The sequence below is a fragment of the Eubalaena glacialis genome, chromosome 12, assembly GCF_028564815.1.
Source record: "Eubalaena glacialis isolate mEubGla1 chromosome 12, mEubGla1.1.hap2.+ XY, whole genome shotgun sequence".
Lineage (NCBI taxonomy): Eukaryota > Metazoa > Chordata > Mammalia > Artiodactyla > Balaenidae > Eubalaena > Eubalaena glacialis.
In genome coordinates, this window is record NC_083727.1 from 70,458,971 (window position 1) to 70,474,969 (window position 15,999).

The 15,999-nt window shown below is 35.0% G+C and overlaps 1 protein-coding gene across 2 annotated transcripts in view; it reads right to left on the reverse strand.

Moving 5' to 3' along the window:
- The window catches only part of ZNF292 (zinc finger protein 292), an 87,646-nt gene that overhangs the window by 24,396 nt on the left and 47,251 nt on the right, over positions 1-15,999 (reverse strand). For both annotated transcript variants that reach the window (XM_061207260.1, XM_061207259.1), the window contains exon 5: positions 14,306-14,441. In XM_061207260.1, coding sequence (XP_061063243.1) covers positions 14,306-14,441 — 136 coding nt within the window. The remainder of the gene's footprint in view (positions 1-14,305; positions 14,442-15,999) is intronic.

Genomic DNA, 15,999 nt, shown 5'->3' on the forward strand with positions numbered 1-15,999 from the left:
GCTTGTTTGATCAACTACAAATAAAAATTTAACTTTTTTTTTTTGGTGAAGGAGATTTTAAATTTTAACAAATGCAAATTTAAACTTTTCCCTAAGTTTTCTTTACCAGGATGAAAATCGTGTTTAAAAATTTACTTGGTGATGGCTAGCTGGAAACCTTTGGAAGGCTTTCAGTAATAAAATTTTAAATGCCCTATAAATACCATAAAATACACAATTTCTCACTTGTGAACAGACTGGAAGACATGTCTAGTAAGTAAGTTGTGGGTTAGAAGATGGAAAATAAGAGATGTTCTTCCCTTCTTTAAATATCCTTTGCTACCCTCTAGTACCTTTATTATTTAGATCTAACTGTACTCCACTATGAAAATGCTCTTCTATAAAATAGTATGATTACGGCTCCTCAGTATTAAAACCATGAGCATGTAAGCAATTTAACACAGGATCACAAATTTCATCCTTTTCTTAAAGTCTAGACCTTTGTATCTGCTACTCTCTATTCTTTACATATTAAACTAAACCAAAAAGTATAAAGACTGAACACAGATAAATAACACTATCTGCATAACCCTCTGGTGCCTCTGATGATATGTCTGACATATACAGGGCATTACTTTTCTTTTTTTAATATGACACGATCCTGGTTAAGACAGTTATATGGCAAATACCTTTTCACAGTTTAGTTCAATGGCCAAAGTAAAATCTGTAAAGATTTTCAATGACAACTTTAAGGAAAGAAGAGTTAAAATAAAGTTATTCCGGCTATAAGTCACAGACTTTAAAATACAGCTTGAGTTTCCAGGAAACTCTAGCAATAAAAAGTCTGGGAATTATTTCAAATACTCCCACAAAAACTCATAATCAACAAACTCTAAAGATCATGGCAAAGACATTATTTAAAGGTGGCAAGATTTTTAACAAAACTAATGACAATCTTAATAGGAGGAATTTCAAATAGTCCCTAAAATCTCAAAGAGCAGCATGTATAGTTAGAACGACAAATTATACAAAATAATTTCTGTACTAACAAGTATAGTAAAATACATGCTGTTATTATACATTCCAAAAACATACTTGTGTGTGTGTTTTTTTAAACAATGGGAAACCTTTGCCACACTTAGGGCAAAACTGATTTCAAAGAAACACAGAATACTAGAGCAGAAGGAACTTTATAGATCATTTTGTCCAGCTCCATCATTTGGCAGATGAGTAAACTGAGGCTCACAGAAGGCAAGTGACTTTCTAGGGTCATAAAGCCAGTTAATGACAGAACCAGGACCAGAATAATGGGGTCTTACAACTTCCACCTTAACACAGTGGTGTGATGAGAAAAAAAAAAAAAATTCTTATTTAACTAGTGTGTCTACTAGTTATCAGAACAGCACTACACAGCAGTAAAGAGCTGTGAAGTAGCATTAGCTTTTAAAGGAAAATAATAATGTATTCTGAAGCTCATGTTTCAAACAGATCAAAATTAGATTACATTCAACAACACTCAATTCAGAACTTCTCCCTCAGGGGAGGGAAACTCACTCCCCTCACTCCCCCTCTCTTTTCTCCATTTTTCTTTTACTGCTTTCCTTGTCCCAATTCCTCTGTATCTTTCTCTATTTCTCTCTACTCCAGGACATGTTTTCCTTACAGAGTTATAATAGCACATCAAAGACTACCAGACTTATGAAACAAGTTTTGTTATCTTTATCCTTGAGTACCTAGTCACATCAAATTTCACTCCCTACCCTGCTTTACCCATCCCCATCCCAGAAAACGAAAAAATACCTTGAATTTTACTTGTGTAGCCTTTTTATCTATTTTGTCTGTATTTATGTACTTGGGGGAAGAAAGCAGGTTTTACTACATTCAAGCCTATCGAGAGCTGGATGACATAAAATGGCAATGTAAATGAATGATACCCAGCCAGTTCAATTAAGAAAGTAATAATGGCCTTCTTCCCATAAAACGCTACTTACATAATAGTAAAAAAGAAAAACATGGAAGATAATTTCAAATATATTACAATATATAAGTTGAATATTTGTGATAAATCTTTACTCAAATATTAACTGATCATGTACTATGCACCAAAACTTAGGACTAGGTCCTGGATTCCCCCCCAAAGTGGAGTCAACCTGTTTACTGGGTATATATCTCCACACACAGATTTGCTCACAATTCCCCTTGCAGTATCTCCGGGTAGCTGTTTCACAAGCATCTCAAACTCTGCATACAAAAATCTCTATACCACAGTATGTGGTATCTCAACCCAGAACTAAGAGTTGGCATTAAAATTGTTCTCTTCTGCCTCCTCCTCATCCTAACCTACAATCCACCATATAATCCTGTCACTTCTAACTCCTAAGTACTCAATCCTATTCATTTTTCTCCATCCCTACACCAACCACTCACTCACCCCCACCTCCCAGACCAAATCATTTATCTATCAGACCACTTTGTTGCACTCTACTAGTCTTCTGCAGCCACTCTTACTCTTTCCATCACATCTCCACTAGGACGGAGGGTGCCTTTTCTTTTTCCTAAAGCACACGCTCGACTGTCTTCTCCTAGTTAAAACCCCCAAGTGGCGTCCCTCTGCCTTCAAAGGGTAAATTCCAAAATTACCATCATGGCCTACATGAATCTGCATCACTTATTTCTTTTTAAAAATACAATTTATATTTTCTTTTAAAATTTATTCAGCAAGATTGATTGGGCAAGAAATAAAAGGCATCCAAACTGGAAAGGAAGAAATAAAATCATCTGATTGCAGATGGCATCATCTTATAGGTAGAAAACCCTAAAGATTCTACCCAAAAAACAAAAAAACTATTAGAACTAATAAACGAATTTAGCAAAGTTGTAGGATATAAAAATCAAAACACAAAAATAAGTTGCATTTCTATTCACTAACAATGAACAATCTGAAAAGGAAATTCAGAAAACAATTCCATTTATAATAGCAACAAAAAGAATAAAGTACTTAGGAATACACCTAACCAAGAGAGTGAAAGACTCGTACACTGAAACCTACAAAACATTGCTGAAAGAAATTAAAGAAGACACAAGTAAATGGAAAGATCCCCATGTTCATGGACTGGAAGACTTAATACTGTTAAGATGTCCAACTACCCAAAGCAATCTACAGATTCTATGTCATCCCAACAAAACTGCAATGGCTATTTTGTAGAGATAGAAAAATTTATCCTAAAATTCATACGGAATCTTAAGGGACCCCAAATAGCCAAAACAATTTTGAAAGAGAACAAAGTTGGAGGTCTCACACTTCCTCACTTCAAATATACTACAAAGCTAATCAAAACTGGCACATAGATAGGCATGTAGGCGATGCAACAAAATAGAAAAAACCCAGAAATAAACCCTCACTATATGGTCAAATAATCTTCAATGAGGTGCCAAGACCACTCAATAGGAAAATGATAGTCTTTTCAACAAATGGTGTTGGGAAAACTGGATATCCACATGCAAGAGAATGAAGCTGGACCCTTATCTTACACCATATAAAAAAACAAACCTGAAATGAATTAAAGACCTAAATATAAGACCCAAAACTATAAAATTCCTAGAAGAAAACAATGGGGAAAAGCATCAAGATACTGGATTTGGCAATGATTTATTGGATATGATAACAAGGTATAAACAACAACAACAACAACAAACAAATGAGACTACATCAAAGTTAACTTTTACATATCAAAGGACAGAAGCAATAGAGTGAAAAGGCAACCTACAGAATGGGAGAAAATATATGCAAATCATATATCTGATAAGGGGTTAATGTCCAGAATATATAAGAACTCCTACAACTCAACAACGACAACAAAAATCAAATAATCCAATTGAAAATGGGCAAAGGATTTGAATAGACATTTCTCTGAAGATTATATACAAATGGCCAACAAGCATATGAAAAAATGCTCAACGTCACTAATCACCAGAGAAACACAAAGCAAAGCTACAATGAGATATCACTTCACAGCCAAAAGAATGGCTATTATCAAAAACAAAGCAAAACAAAAAATAAGTGTTGGTGAGGATGTGGAGAAATTGGAACCTTTGTACACTATTGACAGGACTACAAAATGATGCAACCTCTAAGGAAAACAGTATAGAAGTTCCTCAGAAAATTAGAAATAGAACTACCATGTGGTACAGCTATCCCACTTCTGGTTATGTACACAAAAGAAGTGAAAGGAGGGTCTCAGAGAGATATCTGCACTCCCATGTTCACAGCAGCACTACTCACAAGGGCCAAGAGGCAGAAGCAATCCAATGTCCATCAATAGATAAATGGATAAACAAATGTGGTATATACATATGATGCAGTATTATTCACCTTTAAAAAAGAAGGAAATCCTGTCACATGCTACAACACAGTTGAATCTCGAGGACATTATGCTAAGTGAAATAAGCCACTCACAAAAAGGTACAGTATGATTCCACTTCTATGACGTATCTAAAGTAGTCAAAGTCATAGAAACAAAAAGTAGAATGTTGATTAACCAGGGGCTGGGAGTGAAGGATGGGGAAAGGGGGCAGTTGTTGTTTAAAACAGGGATTAATTTTGCAAGATGAAAAAGTTCTGGAGATCTGTTTCAAAACATTATGAACATACTTAACACTACTGAACTGTAAACTTCGAAATGATTAAATGGTACATTTTATGTTGTTTTTTTACCACAAGAAAAAAATGCATTAAAAATCAATTCAGCATTGTTAGACAAAAAAATCCAAATTCAGAAATTTAATAAAAACATAACACTTGGGGCTTGCCTGGTGGCGCAGTGGTTGGGAATCTGCCTGCCAATGCAGGGGACACGGGTTCAAGCCCTGGTCTGGGAAGGTCCCACATGCCGCGGAGCAACTAGGCCCGTGAGCCACAACTGCTGAGCCTGCGCGTCTGGAGCCTGTGCTCCGCAACTGGAGAGGCCGCGATAGTGAGAGGCCCGCACACCGCGATGAAGAGTGGCCCCTGCTTGCCGCAACTAGAGAAAGCCCTCGCACAGAAACGAAGACCCAACACAGCCAAAAATAAATAAATAAATAAAAATAAATTAAAGTAACTTTCATCTTTAAAAAAAACAAAAACAAAAACAAAAAAAACACATAACACTTTAAGCTCTACATCAGTGGTTCTTAACCCTGGCTGTACAATTATCTTGACTTCTAAAAAGTACTAATACCAGGGGCTCAAACCCAGAGACTCTAATTTAATTGGTCTGTGGTAGGCCTCCAGCACAGGTATGTCTAAAAACTCTCCAGGCGATTTAAGCACTGCCAGGATTAAGAACCACTGCTCTAAGGTAAGTATATTTCAGCGTTCAAATTACCAGTTAGGGACAGTCTTAATCTTCACCTGACCTCTCACCTTTTCCTGGAAGAACAAGCTACATACACAAGAAATAGAATTTTCACTTGAAGATTTCAGAATTTCTTAAATCATGTTGCTTGCTTTGTCATTAAGTCTGAAACATGATCATAACTGATTCTTTGACATGACTGATATAAATCAGAATTTTTAAACATTAAAAAAATGTTCCATGATATAGATGAACCTAGTAAATATGCAACCCTAAAATTTGTGTGAAATAAGATTTAATTATTACTATTACACTTGATTAAATTCTGACAACTTTATCCATGTAACATCATTATGAAATACACTCATTAGAACAGAAATAATGAATTTTTCTAGGATGTTTAGAAAAGCCAATGAGTGTATGTTTTAAAATCATTTTTGGTAAAAATAAAATCTTGGTGGTCACCATATTATATCTCATTATGTAATAGTAGAATATTATTAAGGTTAACAAAATGCAAAATAAAGCATCAGCCTGAAATGGGAGAGTGAACACTTTCACAATTTTACTGCAGTTAAGTTCTATCAGCTTAATTCTATCCAGAGTCACTGATCCTCAATGATCTAAGGGTTATACACAAGTAAAACCTAAACACAAGGCAATCTAATTTAGCAGTGATTTTTAAAAATAAAATCTAAAATGCTCCACTGATTTATTTTTTATAACAAGGTCAGTTAAGAGCAAAAGGGAGAGACAAGGCAAAAAAAAAAGACAACCAAACAGAAACAAGTTAAGAAAACTGTATTTCTAAGAGTACTAAATGTATATAGTCTATAAGGTGTTCTTTTTAGTGACTTTCTATAAGAAATGTCCTAACACACACAAAAAAACCGTCAACAGATGTAAGTCTAGGTCTCAGAATCACCCCTTTTGGTATTCTCTACATAGACAGGTAAAGATATAAACACACACATGAAAAATATAGGAAAAGTATCAATGAGCAAAAGAACTGGAGATTTACTATTAGAAAACAAATTCAGCTGCATGGAATCAGATCTGGCCTCACACTATTTACCTGGAAATTATTAGTTATCATTTGTTCTCTCCTCCCATCTCCTCTCCCTTTAAAATATTATTACATTTTATGTATGTTAATATCGGGTAAACCTAGCAGCACTTTTTCCCTGCTCATTTTAAAATGCAAAGTTTATTACTGAAAAAAAGACTTATTTTCTCACAAAGCTCTGGAGGATTTATAAGTACTGTGGAAAAGCTGAAGCTTTAGAAATTTCCTTTGAAAACCAAGGGGTTCAAAAAAAAGAGAGAGAACCACAGGGCTTAGGATTCAAGAAAGAACGGGCAAGCTGATAAAAATACAATTTATGCAATTGCAAATTATTCCAAAATAGAAGTGGAAGGGAAAGGGCTGAAGGAATTCAGTGTGACTGTTAATAGGGAGCTCTTTCAGAGTTTAGATTTTACAATAATGACATATACAAAAGAAGGAAAAGCAGCAGGCTCAGGACCAAGGATGCGTGCACCATGAGTGTCAGCACCTGGTACTAACCTATGCGAACTGTTATTACAGCTAAAACTCAAGATGACCCCTAGCTCACCAAAAAAGTTGAATGTAATCAAATTGGTGGAGATGGGTAAATTCTTCAGAAGGGCCTGCTCCTTGGGTTTGATTATGTATTATTTATGATGACAGAGAAAAAGAGGATTCCTTTATTCTTATGGTGGTTCTGATAATAAGCTTTAAATTGAAAAGGTAGAACAAACAATGGAGAAAATGGAAATAGATGGGAAGATGTAATTTTCAAAATGGGGCTTAAGGTACATTTTGCAAACTGTAGACTAGAGGAATAGATATATTCCTAAGAGTCTCAAAATTAATATATTAAAAACATGGCTTGTGAGTGGTCAGGAAAAAAAGCATGACTGTTAAGAGCCAAGACAGATTCATCAAACATAAATTAGGTTACACTTTTATAAAAGTTAATTCAAAATGTATCACAGACCCAAATATAAAATGCAAAACTATAAAACTTCTAGGAGAAAACAGGAGAAAAATCTATATGACCTTGGGTTTGGTAATTATTTTTAGATAAAACACCAAAAGCACAATCCATGAAAGAAAAAAATGATAAGTTGGACTTTATTAAAATTTAAAACTTCTGCTCTTTGAAAGGCACTGTAAAGAAAAAGGACAAGCCACAGAGTAAACTGAATATATCTGCAAAACTCCTATCTGCTAAAGGACTTGTATCAAAATATAACAAAGAACTGTGACTCAACAATAAGAAAACAATGGATGAACCTAGAGATTGTCATACTGAGTGAAGTAAGTCAAACATCGTATGGAGAAAGACAAATATCGTATGGATATGCTTATATGTGGAATCTAAAAAAATGGTACAAATGAACCTATTTACAAGACAGAAACAGAGTCATAGATGTAGAAAACAAACTTATGGTTACCAAGGGGGAAAGGGAGAGCAGGGATAAATTGGGAGATTGGGATTGACATGTACACACTACTATATATAAAATAGATAACTAATAAGAACCTACTGTATAGCACAGGGAACTGCACTCAATACTCTGTAATGACCTATATGGGAAAAGAATTTAAAAAAGAGTGGATATATGTATATGTATAACTGATTCATTTTGCTGTACAGCAGAAACTAACACAACATTGTAAATCAACTATACTCCAATAAAAATTAAAAAAAAATAAGAATACAACACAATTAAAAAGTAGGCAGAAGATAAATGGATGCCTCTCCCAAGAAGATATACAGATGGCAAATACTCATGTGAAAAGATGTGCAGTATCACTTGTCAGTACAGGAACACAAATTAAAACAACAATGGGATATCACTACACACCCATTAGAATGGCTAAAATTCCCAAAATAGACAACACCAATTGCCAGTGAGAATGTAGAGCAACATGCAGAATGGTAGTTTGGCAGTTTCTTACAAAGCAAAACATAGTCCTACCATATGACCTAGCCATCTTACTCCTAGGTATTTACCCAACTGATGTGAAAACTTATGTTCACACAAGAACTTGCATGCCAATGTTTATAGGAGTTTTATTCATAAATGCCCCAAACTGGCAGCAAACAAGATGTCCTTTAATAGGTGAATGGATAAACAAACTATGGTACATTCACACAATGGAATACTATTCAGCAATAAAAAGGAACGAGCTATTAAGCCACACAAAGACATAGATGAATGTTACATGCATATTGCTAAGTGAAAGAAGCTAGACTGAAAAGTCTGTAATTATATGACAATCTCGAAAGAGCAATACTATAGAGATAGTAAGTGGATCAGTAGTTGTCAGGTGTTCTGGAGAGGACTGAATCGGTGAAGCACAGTTAATTTTTTTTAGGGCAGTGAAACTATTCTGTATGATACTGTAATGGTGGATACATGATACTATGCATTGGTCAAAACCCATAGAACTTTACAGCATGAAGAAGGACTCAAGGTATGCAAATTAAAAAAAATATTTAGGAGGTTGGGAAGCCCAGGATAGAACGTAGAATATGGCAAAAGAATCTTACAAATGTAATGAAAGAACTTCACTGAAAGAGGTGAGAAAATGGGGTGCTCACCTAACTTTGGATGAGTGGAGTCAGCAAGAATAATGGAAAGAGGAACTGTACCCACAGGGGTAGAGGTTATCAATTCTGAAACCACTATACATGTATACTAGGATTGATTAAGTATATGGATGGCCAATGGTAAGAGAAGTAAGTCTGAAAAGGCTACATACTGTATGATTCCAGTTATATGACATTCTATTGAAGTGAGAGATTACAGGTAAGCAAGAAGAGAAGGCTAGAATGATACATGTGATATAGATTAGAGTTGGAGACATCAGTATAAACTCTCACATTTAGTTTAATACAGATACAGCTGGTTACATATAGAAACATTTATAGATATGTGTACATACACAGATTAGTTATACTTACATATATTTTCTTACTTTGTCTGCTGAGAGGTCCTAGAGGCAATGACATCTCAGTAGCAATGAGCACACCCAATTACCAGGTCTTGGTTTCTAATATCAATACTATTCTCCAATAAAAGGAACTAGGGTTCCTTGGAGAAATAGCTGATTCTAGGATTAGGGCAGGAAATATGCACGATAAGCCTGGAGCATCTTCTAGGGCCAGAACACAAGGAAGTACTCAAACAAAAAACATAACTCACAATGATGGGGATATGTCAAAGGGTCACAGAAGTTAACTCAAAGAGTTCTTGGGGGCCAAAGCTGAACTATTTGAGCAACAAAATAAAGTAGTATTGGATTATCACCAAAGTATAAAATAAATATTCATGAGTCCATATTGACTAAACAGATAGATAGACAGATAAGGAAGAAAAGACAAATCTCCTGTGGAGAACTCCAAATAATCTGTGTAGATACTGCCTCCTCGAGGAGGTGGAGCTTAACTCTCCACCTCTTAAGTGTGGGCTGTACAAGGTAAGTTCTTTCCCAAGAGTACAGCATGGAAAGGGGGGGAAAAAAGTAATTTCACAGTGGAGAAACCTGACAAACACACTGCCTCAGCCAGGTGACCAAGGTGAACACCAACAGTGAGAAATCATGTTGATTATATGTACCTTTGGTATGATGTGATGACAATGGCACTTTACCTCTGTGGTCTTTCTCCCCCAGACCCATAAGCCCAGTTCTAATCATGAGAGCAGCATCAGACACATCCCAATTGAGGGGATACAAAATACCTGACCAGTACTCCTCAAAACTGTCAAGGTCATCAAAAACAAGGAAAGTCTGGAAAACTGTCACAGCCAAGAGAAGCCTAAGGAGATATGTCAACTAAATGTAATATGGTATCCTGGGTGGGATCCTGGAACAGAAGAAGGACATTAGGTAAAAACTAAGGAAATGTGAATAAGGTATGGACTTTAGTCAGTAACAAAGTATCGATATTGGTTTATTAATTGTGACAAATGTATCATGCTAATGTAAGATATTAACAGTTGGGAAAAATGGTTGTGGATTATTTGGAAACTCTTCACAATTTTTCTGTAAATCTAAAACTATTCTAAAATAAAAAGTTCATTTAAAAATTAATTAGGTCAGACTAACCTCAATATTAAACAATCTTACTTTAATACAACTCTAGCCAAATACCTCTTGTGGTCTTTCATCAAATCCTGATAGACAAAAAGGAGAGCCATGGACCAGACATAAGGAAATAGGTTTATTTGATGAAACAACCATAATCAAAGGGCACTGGCTAAAAGACTGAAGACAAGCAAGAAGATTTCTATAAGTACCCCATAGGGTAGGTTTTTGGATATGACCTTTTTAATGGTTATTATCAAGAACCTGGATGCCGGGCTTCCCTGGTGGCACAGTGGTTAAGAATCCGCCTGCCAATGCAGGGGACACGGGTTCGAACCCTGGCCCAGGAAGATCCCACATGCCATGGAGCAACTAAGCCCGTGCATCACAACTACTGAGCCTGAGCACTAGAGCCCGCGAGCCACAACTACTGAAGCCCGCGCTCCGCAATGAGAGAAGCCACCGCAACGAGAAGCCTGTGCACCACAACGAAGAGTAGCCCCCGCTCGGCGCAACCGGAGAAAGCCCACACACAGCAACGAAGACCCAACGCAGCCAAAAATAAAAATAAATAAAATAAATTAAAAAAAAAAAAAAAGAACCTGGATGCCAACAGAGTGTATGCTAATAAGATCTGCTTAAACAGGGAAGGACAAAAATCTTGAATTAACAAAATCAAGATTTTAAATGATATTGACAAGTTGCAGAGGCAGAATGGATCTAACACAGTGAAATTAAGAAGAAAAAAAAAGACTACTTTGTGTGCCAAAACACAACATATAAAAATGTAAATAATTTAAGAGCAGTTTGTTTTTTTTTTTAATTTTTGTGATTTTAGTAACCTCATTGAGTTGTGAGAGTAAGGCCACCCAAAAAGGTAACGTCATCTTAAGTCACACTAAGATGAAGGGGATGAGAGTACCAATGACTTCAGAGCCTGCCAGATAGCATTTGGGGTACACATAAGTTTTGAGAATTACACATGAATGAGAACAAACAAAATGCACTAAAAGGTCAGGAATCATGACTGTAGATTTAAAATCATGCCACACCAGGACGGCTTTTAGTCTTTAGAATAAAAGAAGACTAAGTGTGGACAGGATGACGATCCTTAAGCATCTCAATTGCTATGGCACGAAAGAGGGATTTGTACTTTGTTAGGTATGGCTTTAGGGGTAGCACTAGATCCAAAGGATGGCAACTCTAAGAATGTAGTTTTTCACAATTTACACAATGAAGATTATCTAATAGCAGGCTACGAATGGACTGAATTACATAGTTACCATTCTCTAGAAGTCTTCAAGCAAAGGCCCATTTATTTATCAGTGATGTTTTAGAAGGGAGTTAAAATTGGGTAAAAAATAAATGTGCATTCAGTGCCTTTCCAATTCTGAGATAACTAAAGAAAAGCAAAAGTAATATGTAAGCCTAAAGATCCTGTGATATTCAATGGACATCTACTTGAATTATGCTGATTTAGTTATTAGAGTTATCTTATTCTAGGACACTAAAACCTTAAGGTGAAACCAGCATTTTTAATTTAGTCCCACACACCGTCAGTCCCTAAATCAAAGAGCATTTCTTGGTTTATCTGGGCTTTAGTAGTTCTAAAATTAGTCAATAAAAATTAATTATTTAAAACAAATCAAGATTAAGTGGATCATCTACTGTTCAAATAGTACATCAAACCTTCAAAGGCTTTGCTATAAACAAACTAATGAGCACAGCTTATTATGGTGTACTGATTACTGTCTGAGCTCTAGCTCTTCTCATCAAACTTGCTATAGGCTAGTGTAGGTTAAACCAAGGGGCTGGATATATCATATAAAAAGCTAAAAGTTCCACATGCTGTAGAAGCATCCAATTTGAAAATATAAATAAATTAGCATGTATGTGTAAAATGTTAATTCCCTTCAAGTTTTTCAAAGGAGGAAATAAACATACACTTCTAGTCTATGTGATTACCCACAGACTAACTCCCATCAAAGAAGTATTCTAAATAATGGAGGACCAAGTAAAGATTATGGCTGCAGAGTCTCTCAGTCATGTAACATCTCTCTGGTTGCTTCATGAGTTGTATTGAAAGCTGGCTACCTACAATCCATCTGTTATTGTACAAACTCCTTTTGCCTGCACAGTCCAAATTATTCCAGTAGCTATGCCACGTGAAGACCATGGAATAAAGCAGCACAGAGATAGGCAAAGACATTTGTTAACAGAAACAATGTTAGGCACATTTAAACAAATAAGGAAACTGAGCACATATTCTTTTAAGGTAAATTTTAAATCTCTGCTAAGGTAAAGGTTCCATTTTCCTGCGTTAGCATAATGTGTGAGTTTGGCAAAGACAGTCTTCAGAAACCGACAACAGAAAAAAGGATTTAATTATTTAAGCTAGGTGCAATTTTATTTTATTAGTGGCATAATATAAAAAGGAGAGAAGCTGGGGACCTCACTTCAATTCCTGGCTCTACCTCACATCACTGACAATGTGATGTAGAAATGACAACTAATCTTTCTGAGCCTCCATTTCCTCACCTGTAAAACAGGGACAATAAAGATCCCACTTTTTCCCCAGGATCAGTGTGAAGGCTAAATGAAACCATGCACATAAAAGCACATTTCAAACTGTAAGGAACTATACAATGTAATTTGATATTATTATTAATATATTATACGTCCAATATTTCCAAAGCTGGGAAGACTAAAAAGTATAATTTGGTTAAAGGAATAAAAACATGGTGGTGGTAATATATTGTGAATAAAAAACTAATATGCCAAAGGCAAAACAACCTCTAAGATTCTCAACTTTTAAATGTTGTTGTTGTTCTTCTTATTTTAAATAATGAGGGTCTGAGAACAATGTAGCTATAATCTGTGGATATACACAAAGGAAGGGAGGTAATAAAAATAAACTTTTGGTGAAAACTAAGAAACAGATAACACTGCTAAAACTATCCAGAAATGCGGAGAAATGTTAAGAGGGGAGTCAGGTAGGAACAACCAGCTTGAAGAGAAGTTTCGAGATTAGCTGAGAAGCCTTTTGGTAAATATCAAAGTACCAGAAGAGTTAACAAACAATGAACCTACACTCCTTTCTCAGAGCCTTCAGAAATTGCTATCACATAGCAAAATACCTAGAGTTTGCCATCAATCAACAAGAAAACATCAATAAACAATGGAAGAAGCTTATTTACTTCTCTAGTTAAATACCTTGGGAAAACTTGGGGTGAAATCTGGGCATTTTCCTAAATAATCTCAAGAAAAGTACCAAAGACAATAATTGTGCTCTTCTTCGTAGCACATACAATTTTTGAATTCTGAACATTAAGTGTTATACATATTAGTGATTTAGCCATCTAATTCTGATAGGCTACCTGCCAGTTTGAGTTTGACTGGGATCTTTGTTGCCTAAGCTCATACAATAATAACAAAGCAGGATAAAGTAAGTCTGAGAAAAAAGCTGTTTGAGAAAGACTACTAATCTCAGAGACAGAAGATTGGAGAGTTCCCGCATTAATTTCTTATTCTGAGGAAAATCATTTCACTACCCTGTTTCTGCTTCTCCATCTGTCAAATAAGTTAGTTATCAAATATAAGCTAGATTGCCACCTGTCAGGATGTTGCAGAGGGAATTCCTCTGATAAAATAATGTTGAGAAAAAAACTGTTACTCTAAGATTACATAATCCTATAAACACATCTTCCCCCAATAAAAAAAAGGTGAAGGGCCTTAAGCACCTCATATAAAATTTAATTAAATGGTCCTTCTTGGAATATCTTGAGATAAATTATATCAAAACAATTTTAAGTACTTATTTCTAGTCTAATGATTCTTTTTTTTTCTCTCTGCTCTCTAGAAAATTTACCTTTATCCTTATCCAATGGTTCCTGGGAAAGAATAGTGCACAGTACCGGGTTTCTCCACACCCCAGTCTCTTGAGCTAGAGTAGCTAAAAAATGCAATTCACAGCTGCCATTCTCCATCAGCTTTTCATGAGCTACCTATAAATATTAAATAAACATCCAAAGAATTACAACAGATTTTCAAAAGCAAGCTTATCAGGCTTTAAATATAATACTAAACTTTTGAAAAATAAGACTTTTATCTTAAAATTTTCATGTCACATTACAAAGTGCTGAATCCTTTACTTCTGATTTTTAAAGATGAATCTCAAGGATAAGAATTATATTAATTATAAATTTTAAATAAATAAAATGTATTTCTAGAAATAAGTTCATATTATTTTCTCCCCAAAATCTAAACCAAGAGCAGTTATTTCTCAAGGAAGCTATTAGAGTATCCATAGCATGAAAGACCTTACACATTTTATATCCTCTGTGTTAGTAAAACTTTTTCCAAAAAAACTTCTATCATTAACAAATGACAAATCTGCATCAAGGCCTAAGTGACAACTTGTATACACATATTTCAATAAAAGGGACTTATGAAAAGAAAACAACTAAATGTATGATTTTTCATTTATTCATGATATAGCCTTACAATATCCTATTAAAGCTGACACTGAACCTTGCTTACTTGTTGTTTCCAAGTGTTCATGCAATTAGCATATTCTTCAGGTCACAAAAGACCAACAGTTTTAACTCAATTCAGAAAATGTTTATTGAGAATTTCTATGGGCAAAGTACCAAGGAAGAGAGCAACTAGTCCCTGCATTTATGGGGCTTATCCTCTAGTGGGGTAAAGAGATGCTTAAAAACAGTTAAAACACAGGCAAAATAAAACAAATGCTGTTAAGCAGGTAAAAAATAAACCTGAGAAAGCTCTGAAATGAAAGCAAAGTGTCATGGAAACTCTTAAAGCTGCACGCTGTGTTTGTATAAAAAGTCTATTCCTCAAAACCATAAAAATCTCACTGAACAAGTTCAAGTGCTTTAAGAAATTTTCTCTGAGCAACTGCTGAGAGCTCCATACTGGGATTTAAAGAGTTATTTCCTCCTCATTAAACCATATGAAAAAGTATCAAGTAGTGCTATTGTTTCAAAAAAGAAAGTTGAAAAGTTTACCTTATGTTGACAAACAAAATTAATATGAGGAATTCAGTATTATATTTGTATATAAACTATTTATATAATTAATTCTGTGGTAGAGTGTATCTGAGTGCCAAACAATGAAAAAAAGTTCTGAGATAATCATTTACCTAAAAATAATCACTTGCTGGGAAAAAAACCTGAGACACAAGTTACTGATATGCTGAAGTACAAATTGCATGATCAAAAAGTTAGCTGCAATGTGACAAACAGGACAAGACACTTTCAACAGTTATTAAGTATCTACTATGTGTAAAACTCTATGCTGAATCCTTTGGAATAAAGATATGAATCCTATCTTCAAGAATTTTGCACTTGATGTAATTTTAATATTTAATATTAAAATAGGAAAGTTGATTTCTCTGCCTAACTATAGTTTATTTCACATGCTTCTAAAATTTGAGACTAATCCTCTTTTAATATCTCTTCTATGGAAAAACATAAGGCCAAAAGATATTTTAAGAACTCTGGCTAGAGGAATAGAGAGACAACTATACTTTTTGAGACTAGC